Raw genomic sequence first — 12,500 nt, 5'->3', positions numbered from 1 at the left:
TAACTATTGTTATTGCTACGATAACTGTTATGATTTACATAATTATTACTATCATCAGAATAATACTTCAGCATCTTAATTATTATTATCATCATAATGATCAAGGTTAGCACTATTAATATTGCCATTATATTTTTTCTATTATTATAACTACCACCATGAGAATAGTTATTATTATGTTATTATAATAATACATTATATTATTATGATCATCATCAACATCATTATTGCCGTTATTAATTTTGTATTTCACTAACTACGGCTACTATCATAGTATCACTGTTATTATCATCATCATCATCATCAGTATTGTTATTGTTATTAGTGTTATTAGCATTATCGTTAATATAGCTATTTAATTTTTGCAATTATTACTCTATTACCACTATCTGATTGTTATTATTATCTATGTCATTATTATTTTGTTATTATCTATTGCTCTTATTATTACTATAACAATTATTACTCCTATTATCATAATTATCACTTATTATTACTAATACTAACATAATCATAATTATCATCATCATCGCTACAGTGTTATTGTTATTATCACCATTATTATCATCACTCTTACTATCATTAGTAGTAGTCATAGTATTTTTATCAGTAATAGTAGTATTTTCATTCATATTTGTATATTATTTTACATATTTATATTTGCAATATTAATATTTTGATAGTGTTGCTGAGAGGGTGCGTAGGCAGATGTAGAGAGTCTTCAACATCTAACCTGGGATTGACAGGTTGACAATAATGATAATAATAATAATTATTATAAATTTACCTTGCTGTCCTTGCTGGGGCTTTAGAGGTAAAATCAAAAATTAATAAACCCCAGGACTGACCTTTGACCCTGATCCCTTGACACATCATCGCCCTGCCAAACTGTTGACCAGATCCAGAACCGGTCGGATGTTTTTCCAGACAAAAAATTGAACAATTTAGTAAAATTAGTGGCAAATATTTCAGAATAAAATAAAGAAAATAAAGGACTGCAATCTGGTTCCTGGTTTGAAAGCACTTTCTGGGAAGGTTTGGTGTTTGTTTTTTTTTCCCCTTTTTATTCATTATTTTTGGAAAAAAAATTACAGGCTGTTTTATTGGCATCGATTGAGATACTTCCCACAGAGTGGATAATAAAATAGTAATAACTGTGTAATAACAATAAATATGAGCGATAAAGTCTAGTTGTCCTCGGACGGGGACGCCGGGGGAAGGTCCGGTTTACGATCGGCGCACCGAGGGGGGTGGGGGTTTGACTCCTGAGGGTCCGCAGGTCCAAGACACGGGAGGGCGGGGTGGGGTTTAGGAGGTGGGGACACCTGAGATTCGGAGTGAAAAAGTGAGATAAAGTAGAAAAAAGGTCCAGTTTAGGAGGCGAAGGGGGAGCGAGGGTGAGTTGGGGGGAAGTGGCGGCTTGTCTCCTCCTCCTCCTATATGGGTTCGTCCGACTCCTCGCTCTCCCGCTCCTCCTGCAGGGAGGATAACGTCAGGACGGGTTCGGCGGAGGGGGAGGACACCGAGGGGGAAGATGTGGAAGGAGAGGATGCCGAAGGAGAAGCTGGATCACCGCCACCCTGCGTGTCCCCCGGAGCGTCGTCGTCGTCATCATCATTGTCATGTCCCGCCGCCGCCACTGCCACCGCCTCCTGCGGCTCCTCCTTCTGGGCGGCTTCCCCCCCCTCCCCCCAGAGGTCCCTTTCCCAGGTGGGCGAGGTGGGGGTGGATGGCGGGGGCTGGTGCTTCTTGGCTTTGCGGCTGGCGTCCCTGAAAGAGGCCAGGGGCGGGCGAAGACGGACACCGCTGCGCGTGGAGCCCTCGATGGCCTTCTGCAGCTGTGGAGACACCGGAGCTTCAGAATATATGTCTCAGTGTAAATTAAAAAAAAAAAAATCTGCAAAAAAAATTTTTCAGAAAAATTGAAGAAATCACTGAAAAAATCCTAAAAAAAAGGTAAGTGATAAAAAATATAATCTTAGCAAATGTAGCCTCGGGCCAGTGTCTCCCTGTGCCGGTCCCAAGCCCGGATAAATGTAGAGTTGCATCAGGCATCTGGCATAAAACTTTTGCCAAAAACCAAACCTGCAAATCAAACCTAATAATCTCATATTGGGCGAGACCAGTGTTAACAACAGCCACTGGAACTGATGACGGACAGGGAACCATTGGAAACTGGGCTACTGTAGGTCAAAGAAGGAGAGGAAGAAGGCATGTTCGCAAGCAGAGAGAGAAGAGGAAAGGCAAGAGTCCGGGACTGAGAGTAGGGACTTTGAATATTGGTAATATGACAGGAAAAGACAGAGAGTTGGTCAACATGATTCAAAGAAGGTGTTCAGAAGACCTGGTGGAAAGGTAGTAAGGCTAGGAGCAGGCTTTAATTTGCACTATCATGGTACTGACAAGAAGAGAAATGGAGGAGGCGTTTGTTAGGAAATGTTCTGGAGGTGAAAAGAATGTCAGATAGACTTATGAGTCCGACACTGGAAATTGAAAGTGTGATGCGCAATGTTATTAGTGGCTATGCCCTGCAGGTGGGATGTGAGTTTGAGGAGAAGGGGAAGTTCTGGAATGAGCTAGATGAAGTGATGCAGAATATCCCCAGACATGAGAGAGTGGTAATTGGAGCAGACTTCAATGGACATGTTGGTTCAGGCAATAGAGGGGATGAAGAAGTGATGGGCAGATTTGGTATACTGGATAGGAATGCAGAGGGACAGATGGTGGTAGATTTTGCAAAACGGGTGGAAATGGCTGTTGTGAACACTTTTTTTCTTGAAAAGACAGGAACCTAGGGCAACTTATAAGAGCGGAGGTAGGAGCACTCAGGTTAGGTAGACTACATCTTGTATAGATGAGGTAACCTGAAAGAGATCAGTGATTGCAAAGTAGTTGTAGGTGAGAGTGTAGCCAGACAGCATAGGATAGTGGTTTGTGAGATGACTCTGGTGACAAGGAAGATGAAGAGGACAAAGGCAGAGCAGAGAACAAAATGGTGGAAGCTGAATAGGGAGGAGTGTTGTATGGTTTTCAGGGAGGAGTTGAAAGTACTTGGTGTGTCATCTGGAAGGATAGTACATAAGGAAACTTGGTAGTGGAATGAGGAAGTGCAGGAGTATATACAGAGAAAGTGGTTCGCAAAGAAGTGGGACACTGAGAGGACTGAAGAGAACAGACAGGAATACAGGGAGATACAACGTAAGGTAAAGATAGAGGTAGCAAAGGCAGAACAAAGGGCGTATGATGACTTGTATGCTCAGTTGGACAGTAAGGAGGGAGGGAATGATCTATACAGGTTGGCGAAAGAGAGAGATAAAGATGGAAAGGATGCACAACAGGTCCAGGAGATTAAGGATACAGAGGGAAATATATTGAAATATGCTGCACAAGTGATGGGACAATGGAAAGAGTACTTTGAAGAGCTGATGAATGTGGAAAATGAAAGAGAGGCAAGGATAGAAGAGGTGACTATTGTAGACCACAAAGTAGAGCAAAGATTAGAAAAAGGGAAGTGAGGAAAGCATTGAAGAGGATGAAGAGTGGAAGGCAGTGGGTCCTGATGATATACCTGTGGAGGTGTGGAAGTGTCTAGGAGAGGCTGCGGTAGATTTTCTGACTTAGATTATTCAACAGGCGATGCCAGAAGAGTGGAGACGACGTGTGATGGTGCCTATTTTTAAGAATAAGGGGATGTGCAGAATTGCAGCAACTATAGAGGGATAAATTTGGTGAGCCATACAATGAAGTTATGGGAAAGAGTACTGGAAACTAGACTGAGAACAGAAGTGAGCATTTGTGAACAGCAGTATGGCTTCATGCCTAGAAAGAGTACTACAGATGCAATATTTACTTTAAGAATGCTAACACAGAAGTACAGAGAAGGCCAGAGGGAGCTACATTGTTTTTGTAGACCTAGAAAAAGCATATGACAGAAGAGAAGAGAGGAGCTCTGGTATTGTATGAGGAAATCTGGAATGGCAGAGAAGTATGTTAGACTGGTGCAGGACATGTATGCTAGCTATGAGACAGTGGTGCTGTGTGCTGTCGGATTAACAGAGAAGTTCAGGGTGGAGGTGGGACTCCATCAGGGATCAGCTCTGAGCCCCTTCTTGTTTGCAGTGGTGATGGACAGGCTGACAGATGAGGTTAGACAGGAATCTCCATGGACCATGATGTTTGCAGATGACATTGTGATCTGTAGTGAGAGCAGAGAACAGGTTGAGGAAACTCTCAAGAAGTGGAGGTATGCGCTGGAAAGGAGAGGAGTGAAGATTAGTCGCAGCAAGACAGAGTATATGTGTGTGAATGAGAGGAACTCAGGTGGAATGGTGAGGCTACAGCAAGTGGATATCAAGAAGCAGGAGGATTTCAGGTACTTGGGGTCAACAGTCCAGAGCAACAGAGAGTGTGGAAAAGAGGTGAAAAGACGGGTTCAATGAGACGGGTCAGGTTGGAATGGGTGGAGAAAAGTGTCAGGGGTACTATGTGATAGAAGATTATCAGCAAGAATGAAAGGAAAAGTGTTCAAGACAGTCGTGAGACCAACGATTTTGGATAGACTAGAAACAGTTACAACGACCAAAAGACAGAGAAGCCAGACTGAGATGGTTGGGTCAAGAAGAAGAAGAAGAAGAAGAAGAAGAAGAAGAAGAAGAAGAAGAATCTTAGCAATGACAAATAAATTCATTCTTATCTGAATTTCAGCTTAAAAAAACAAGGAAGATAATATAGAAATTAAGAATTGTATTTCCATCTTAAAACTGGCTTCAAACTTTTTTTAAAAATGTCAAGAAATCACATTATTGAATTTATATATTATATAATATTCAATTTGACCTACATCTGAAACAAAATTGAGATAAAATTACTTGAAATTGATTTTCCAGCCTGAAAATTATCTGATATAAAAATAAACAAATGTATAAATAAAAATAAATAAATAGATAGATAAAATAAAATATGATACATTTCTTTAGAAAATTATAATAAAATACTTTGAAATAAGACATAAATACACTACAATCTGAATAAAATGAAAAGAAGATCGAAACATAATGGAAGTGATTAAAAAAACTGAAATTTGTAATAAATTCACTTTAATCTGAATTTAGCGAAAAAAATAAAGAAAATAAAAAATAGGTGGGATTGTTTCTCCAGCCTACACATTGGCAGATATTTGAAAGAAATTAAAGGAATTCATTCAGAAAAAAAGAAAGAAAAAAAAAACATTTGGAAAAATGAATCAAATTCAGTCTAATCTGAACAAAATCTAAAAACAAAAAATTGAAAAAAACGTTTTTGAAAAATATAAAAACTTAATGAGACTTTATGAAACTTTATGAGTGATATTTATCACTCAAGTCATAAATATATAAAGAATTAATATATATAAAGAAAATAAGAAATAAGAATTAAACATAGTGGAACTGATTGGAACTGTTTTGTGAGCTTCAAATAGGAAAAGGCATTTTTTATAGAAAAGAAATTGCTTTAAAAATATTAAATGAGAAATAAATTCACTTTAATCTGAATTAAATCAGGAAAAAAAATATCCAAAAATCTAACATGCATATTAACCCCCCCCCACCCGAAAAAAATTATCAAACAAAAATTTTAATTCCCTCAGAAAGTCAATAAATCAAGTAAACAAACTTGAGCCGGGTAAAATAGGAAGTGGAAACCGATTGTTCGAAAGGGTCTGTGACGTCGCAGATGACGGCAGCAGCGGCCAATCCGAGACCCTCACCTCCTTCAGCGCCACAACGCCCACCAGCTTCCCGATACTGGTGACGTAGGCGTGACTCAGGCCCAGCAGGGAGAACAGAGTGTGTGTCTGCAGGGGGGGGTTGGACGGACAGAGAGACAGGAAATCACATGGTCACAGAAATCCCCCGGTGGTTAGAGCCAGTACTGCAGTCTGCATGTAATAACGTGTAATAACATATCTATAACATGTTTATAGTTGCTGCCATACTATTGAGCCGGGCAAAATAGTGCACGTGCACGGGATTCTGGGAAAAAAATAAACAAATAAGAAATATTGGCATTGATCTGAATGACTGGTTCATCCAGAATGGATCCTCTCCATTTGTTCTCTCAGGCAACCAGAGATCTCCAGTGGAGAGATCTACCTTCTCACCTTGTGCAGAGACGTTCGCTCCACAAGCTGAAATGGAGACGGGTCGATGCGGATCTGCTCCATGTCAATGGACTTGTCCATCTCCGCCTCCTCCCAGGATTTGATCTGTGTCAGCCAATCGCAAAAGAGCAGCGGGGGTTAGATCCTTGCCATTGCTGTACCTTGTATACTCTGCGACGTATGGTACCTCCTCCGGGGTCATGGTGTCTGTAAGTGTCGGTGGCGCCGTGTCCTGAGGAAAGAAAGCGGGGGGCAGAGAGGTAAGGATGGACAGTAGGGGGTGCCACCTGCTGGCTTCGGAGTTCCTAAAGGTGGCACCTGAGATTCAGTGGGGCCCGTGGAGGACGAGGAGGAGAAGAGCCTCTGGAAGGTCCTCTTGACCGACGCTGTCTTCCTCTTGACTGAGGACATGGCGGTTGTGACAATCGTGAGATGTGACGCAGCATGATGCGAGATTGTATGCCAAGGAGTCACCACCTTACCTGAGCCACTGTGATTGGTGGAGGGGTCCTGGAGAGGTGGGATCGGCCCGTTGCGTTCGTCCTGCGCCGAAGGAGCCTGAGAGGAGAACACTGGGAGGTGAGGAATATTAATGGACAGTCTGAAAGAACACAGTGCCACATGGATGTAAAACGCCGAAGGGGCGGATCATCCGGTGACTTCTACGAGGCGCAGCTAAGCTGTCACATGTCATAAACAATGGTTGGACTCCCTTATTGGATCTTCTCTCCAGAACAAGTTAAAGTCTTGAATAAACTCATGGCCATACATAGAGACACCCGAGCAGTCACAACTGTAGACAATCTCCAATATCCCTATTTTTGGACTGCAGGGGGTATGGAGTACCTGGAGCGAACCCAAACAGGAACCAGGTGAACATGAAGACTCCAGACAGACAGAACCCAGGAAGGGAAGGCGAACATGGAGACTCCAAACTCCTCCCAATGAACCAGCAAAACTATCGCACAAGGTGTTCGTGAGAGTGCATCTGTTCCCTCACCTTGCCTGCGCCCTCCACGCTGCCCTCCTCATCCACAAAGGTGAAGGACTCCCAGCTGACCTTAGAGCCCTGACCCGGCGAGCTCTGCCCCTTCTCAAAGACCCGCCTGGCCGGCGAGAGCCACCAGTCAAAGAGGGCCTGCAGCTCTGTACGCTCAATGGAACCCAGGAGAATCATGGACTCTGTGGGGGTAAGAGACACTTTGCTCCACTTCACTGCTTCTTTGAATAAGCTTCCAGAAGGTTACAGCGACATCTGCAACATGGAGACCACTTACCTTTATTGTCCACCAGGGGGATGGTCTTCAGAGTTGTGGTTTCCAGCAGGTGGTTCAGCTCTCGAAACGTGGAATGGGACGAGAGGAACTTCACCTTGCGTACCATGATGTCCTCCACGAAGATGTTGTACTTGCTGATGGGAGGCAGAGAAAGTGAAGGCGCACGCGCTTTCGAAACAATTGGCCACCAGGAGGCATGATGTGAGCAGCGCGCAGGGATCACTGTGCCCGTGGGTTTTGGGGTTACCTGATGTGCCCGAGGGCCAGCTCGGGCAGGTAGGGGAGCTTCTTCACCTGGATAATGGAGTCGTACAGCGACGGCTGCAGGCCCTGGGCCACCATGTTGGCAAGGATGACGGCTACCATCATGGGCAGGATGTGGGAGATCTGACCTGTCAGTTCGAAGCAGATCACCGCCGTGGAGACGGTGTGGGTGACGGCGCCAGTCATCGCCGCCGCGCCTGGCAGGGGAGGGAAAAATACAGTATTATAAAAGCACAGTACTGTGTAAAAGTATTACAAAGGTACGCCTGATACCATGAAATGATGGAGGAACTGGCTCGTTTATGTGGAGAGGCTATTTGGAGCAGCTGAGGAGAGGAATGTTTCTCCGTGACCTCAGTCAGCTCAATTATGACCTGATATAAGATGTTTGTCCGAGCGCTGCCGCGTGATGGATGAACCACCGGCAGGCGTGAAGAACTCGGGTTTTTTGTCCAAGCCAGCAAAAAAGAAACCAGAGGCTGCCTTGAAAGGAGAGTAGCTCATGAACGTGGAATGGGAGGAAATAGACCGACCCGATGGCGCGCAGTCGGTCGTTTCAACAAATTCATACCAAGATTCGCTTTTGGGAAACAAATAAAATTCAGGTGTTAGGAGAGTAAGTGATGGTTTATTCAGTAATGTGGAACAATAGGAGCTTGTTTACCATGCTAATGCTGACAGGAGCATGTTTGCGGTGTAAAATGGGCATGCTAACATGCATTGAAACACAACCAGCACAAACGCAACACAACGAACTTTGTCAGCTAAATTAGAATGCTATCTAGCACCCCAGCTAACAGTTTCTTAGCTAACTACACTAGCAGGCAAACAGATAGTTGACACCAATTAGAGATATGTGTCTTTGCAATGTACAGTGGCATGCTAAAAACACGCAACTCCCATTACCTGAAACTAAGTGCATTGGCTGGACACAGTAGCATGCTAATGCAGAGTTGAAATAAACTGGGATTCAGTGTCTGAGCTAAATACTTTGGCACGCTAATACATCTAACATTGGAACTCAAGGAACATGGCTGATTAAAGTAAGCATGCTAGAAAGAGCTAGCATCAACTAAAACTAAGAGTTTCAGGTTACATCTACTGAAGCTATGTGCCTCAGCTAACTACGGTAGTATTCAAATAAATAGTTGACACCCACTGGAGACAAGAGTCTTCACAATGTACAGTGGCATGCTAAAAACACACAGCTCTCATTACCTGAAGCTAAGTGCGTTGGCTGGACACAGTCACATGCTAATGCAGAGTTGAAATAAACTGGGGTTCAGTGTCCGAGCTAAATACTTTGGCACGTTAATACAGCTAACATTGGAGCTCAAGGAACATGACTGATTAAAGTAAGCATGCTAGAAAGAGCTAGCATCAACTAAAACTAAGAGTTTCAGGTTACATGTACTAAAGCTATGTGCCTCAGCTAACCACAGTAGCATTCAAATAAATAGTTGACACCCACTGGAGACAAGTGTCTTCACAATGTACAGTGGCATGCTAAAAACACACAGCTCACATAACCTGAAGCTAAAGGTATTGGCTGGACACAGTAGCATACTAATGCAGAGTATAAACAAACTGGGGTTGAACGCCTTAGCTAAATACTGGCACACTAAAACATCTAACGCTGGAACTCAAGTAACATAGTTGATCAAAGTGAACGTGCTATATAGAGCCAGCATCAACCGAAGCTAAGGATCTCAGGTTAAATCAACTGAAGCGATGTGTCTCAGCTAACTATAGGAGCATGCAAAGACACAGTTTTCATGCTACTAGACCCACAAGCTATGAAAAGTGTTTTTGCAATGTATAGTGGTATGCTAACGACACAGCTCACAATACCTGAAGCTAGGTGAATTGGCTGCAAACAGCGCTAATGCACAGATGAAATGAACTGGGTTTAAGATTCTTGACTAAGTACTGCAGCCCGCTAACATATCTAACTGTAATGGAACCCAACATTGCTGATAAAAATAGGCACGCTGCATGGAACTAGCATCGATTAAAACTAATTGTCTTAGCTCACCACAGTTGACATTTCAGAAATGCAAACCATTCTAAAATCTCACCAAGTAGAAGCAGATGCATGCTAACACACAGCCAACACCAACCAACTAGCTGACACTAATTTTTGTGTTTACGACAGCCCTTTATTGTGGCTAGTATTGTAAACTCTTAATTTTGTTATTTTCTGAATATTATCCCTAAACAAATGAAGTATTAGTATTAATAAAGTATTGCCAAGCCTCAGTTAGCAGTTAGCAAGTCAGAAAGTTAGCACAACAGAGACCCTGAGCCCGTAGACTCACCGATGACGGCGTAACCCCCCGGGAGGATACGATAGACAATCCCGTCGAATAGGATCCCATTTGGGAAGAGGGTGGCCATGATCTCCCCGACCAGACGGCCAAAGGCGGCCCCTTCAGGGTGCATAGGAAAGGACATTAGCCGAGGGGAAAGCTCAGCACTGGGATACCGGCTCCCTCCGCCGAATCCTCCTACCTAAAATAAACACTGGCATAAAGGCGCCCGAGGGGATGGGCATGGTAGTGGAGACCGCTGACATCCAGAACTGCAACGCAAACATCAGGAGGGGTCAAGGTGACTTCCATTCCAAGATGGATGGGGGAAGAGAGGGGGAGGGTTTACCTTCATGACGACAAAGAGGATGAGGATGACGAAGACGCTGACTTGAGGGTGAAGCCATGCCGATGAGCGCCCCAGGCCTGGCGGAGCGGGAGATCCTGAGATTTTGGTCCAGGTAAAGTTATCAAACAGGGAGTTGATGCACTCCCTGGGCATCAGCTGGTGGAGGGGAGAGACAAGGTGGGGGGGTAAAGCAGACCTGTTGTTGTGATTGTTGGCTCTGTAGCGCCCAATAGTGACCCCCAAAACAAATGTGGTACTTCCTCACCTCTCCAGCCATAAACTGTCCAAATCCAGGGGGGAAGGTGAGGGTGGCGATGATCAGGGTCACTGCGCCCGGATAGATCAGGCGACTGGATTCGCACACACACACACGGGGGGGGGGTTAAAAACTTTTTAAAACTTTTTTGACCCCTTTGTTGTACTGCTCTTTGGGTTCATTCATTCACCATCTATAGTGCTCATCTTGTACTCGCAGAGGTGTGGGGGCCTAAGTCAGCTGTGATTGGCCGAGAGGCGGGGTTTGACGTGGACTGGTTGGCAGTTGATCACAGGGCCACATATAAAGGCATACAACCTTTCACCCTCATTTAATCGCCATATAGAGACATCTACTCTCTAATTTAGACGCCATGTAGAGACATACAAGTGGAGACCTTATTTGCCACTGTTCATCCGAGGTCTTGAGGTTGATACCTGGATGTCCATGTTAGGACCTCACCTGATCCCTCAACACCATACGGAATAGTTCAGAGGGTGCAACAGCAGCTGTACTTTCTAAAGAGGCTGGAGAAGTTTGGCATGTCACCTAAGATCCTCAGCAACCTGTACAGCTGCATATTTGACAGCATCTTAACCAGCTGCATCACGGTGTGCTCTGGTAGGAGTAGGGCTCCGGACCGCTAACGCCTGCAGCCAGTGGTTAGGAAAGGTGGTGGGGTCCTGGTGATCTTCTCCGCAGAGCATCCGCCATAGTGGAGTCCAAAGGAGTTCACACTCCTGTCCTCCGGCCAGAGGTGCAGGAGTGTGAAGTTTAGAACGGCAGGACTACCTAACTGCCATCAGACTCCTGGACAACTGACAGGAGTCAATAATTATGTTTTACCTCAGGACAATTGTGCACTTTCCATCCAGCACAGCCAGTACTGCACTCAACTGTTCGTCGTTTAACCGTCGATTTAAACCATCTGCATACAACATCTGCACCTGCACTTCGGACACTCAAAGCGGGACTGAACTCTAACTTGCACAACTTGCCAACGCTGTTAACATTGCGAATACTGTTCACATCCGTACTTGCCATCTAGAAAAGGGGCAGGCAAAGTTTTTCCTATAATCAGTCCCAAAATTGAACAGCGGGGCCAGGAACAGATGGGTGGAGTGTTTGTGTGATCTAATTTAAATGACATAGATAGAATATAAGTAAAATCCATTACATGAAAGAATTTTGGCCTTTTCGCAAAGCATGAATACACAAGGCTCATTGTACAAATTACTGCAGGTAGAAACCCAAATTACAGCTTGCCTGTCCGACATCTCAGATTGGATAGCAACTAACCACCTGAAGCTCAACCTAGACAAGACTGAGCTGGTCTTTCTCCCGCGGAAAGGTTGTCCGGACAGAGACCTGGCCATCACCATCAACATCACCGTGGTAAGGCCAACCACAACTGCGAGAAACCTGGGTGTGGTCCGAGACAACCAACTGTCATTTTTAGCGAACGTCGCAGCAGTTGCACAATCCTGCAGATTCCTCCTCTACAACATCAGGAAGATTCGCAGATTCCTCACAGAGGATACAGCGCAGATACTCATCTAGGCTCTAGTCATCTCTCATTTGGACTACTGCAACTCCCTCCTTGCCGGGGCCCCAGCGGTGACCATCAGGCCTCTGGAGCTTATTCAGAAAGCAGCAGCCCGCCCGGTGCTCTGCCACACAACTCCCCTTCTTATGTCCCTACACTGGCTCCCGATAGCCGCCCGAATCAAGTTCAAGACCCTTGTACTCGCCAGTGAATGTGGCAGCTCCATCTTAACTCCAGGATATGGTCAAGCCACATGTCCCTACCTGTCCCCTCCGATCTGCCACCTCTCGGCGACTGTCCACCCCATCACTCAGAGCCCCCGGCTGCCGATCGAACTGGTCTCAGCTCTTCTCGGTCTTG

General features: G+C 44.6%; 1 protein-coding gene across 3 annotated transcripts in view; it reads right to left on the bottom strand.

Annotated features, from left to right (window-relative positions):
• Positions 1-1,013: 1,013 nt before the first annotated feature.
• clcn1b (chloride channel, voltage-sensitive 1b) overlaps positions 1,014-12,500 on the bottom strand; it is a 32,583-nt gene continuing 21,096 nt past the window's right edge. For 2 of the 3 annotated variants that reach the window (XM_086155719.1, XM_086155720.1), the window contains 14 exons: positions 10,604-10,688; positions 10,339-10,494; positions 10,192-10,261; positions 9,999-10,109; positions 8,899-8,934; positions 7,664-7,877; positions 7,417-7,550; positions 7,140-7,321; positions 6,622-6,697; positions 6,458-6,540; positions 6,327-6,371; positions 6,140-6,244; positions 5,747-5,833; positions 1,014-1,838 (listed from right to left, as the gene is read on the bottom strand). In XM_086155719.1, the coding sequence (XP_086011845.1) occupies positions 1,437-1,838; positions 5,747-5,833; positions 6,140-6,244; positions 6,327-6,371; positions 6,458-6,540; positions 6,622-6,697; positions 7,140-7,321; positions 7,417-7,550; positions 7,664-7,877; positions 8,899-8,934; positions 9,999-10,109; positions 10,192-10,261; positions 10,339-10,494; positions 10,604-10,688 (1,786 nt within the window). In that variant the 3' untranslated portion in view covers positions 1,014-1,436. The remainder of the gene's footprint in view (positions 1,839-5,746; positions 5,834-6,139; positions 6,245-6,326; positions 6,372-6,457; positions 6,541-6,621; positions 6,698-7,139; positions 7,322-7,416; positions 7,551-7,663; positions 7,878-8,898; positions 8,935-9,998; positions 10,110-10,191; positions 10,262-10,338; positions 10,495-10,603; positions 10,689-12,500) is intronic. The other variant, XM_086155721.1, reaches the window with a different exon arrangement.

Source organism: Fistularia commersonii, chromosome 11, assembly GCF_037954325.1.
Source record: "Fistularia commersonii isolate RoL2024-O1a breed Wild chromosome 11, RoL_Fcom_v1.0, whole genome shotgun sequence".
NCBI classification, from domain to species: Eukaryota; Metazoa; Chordata; class Actinopteri; order Syngnathiformes; family Fistulariidae; genus Fistularia; species Fistularia commersonii.
Note: the sequence above shows the minus strand (reverse complement) of the source record. Positions and strands in the feature narration are given on the sequence as shown.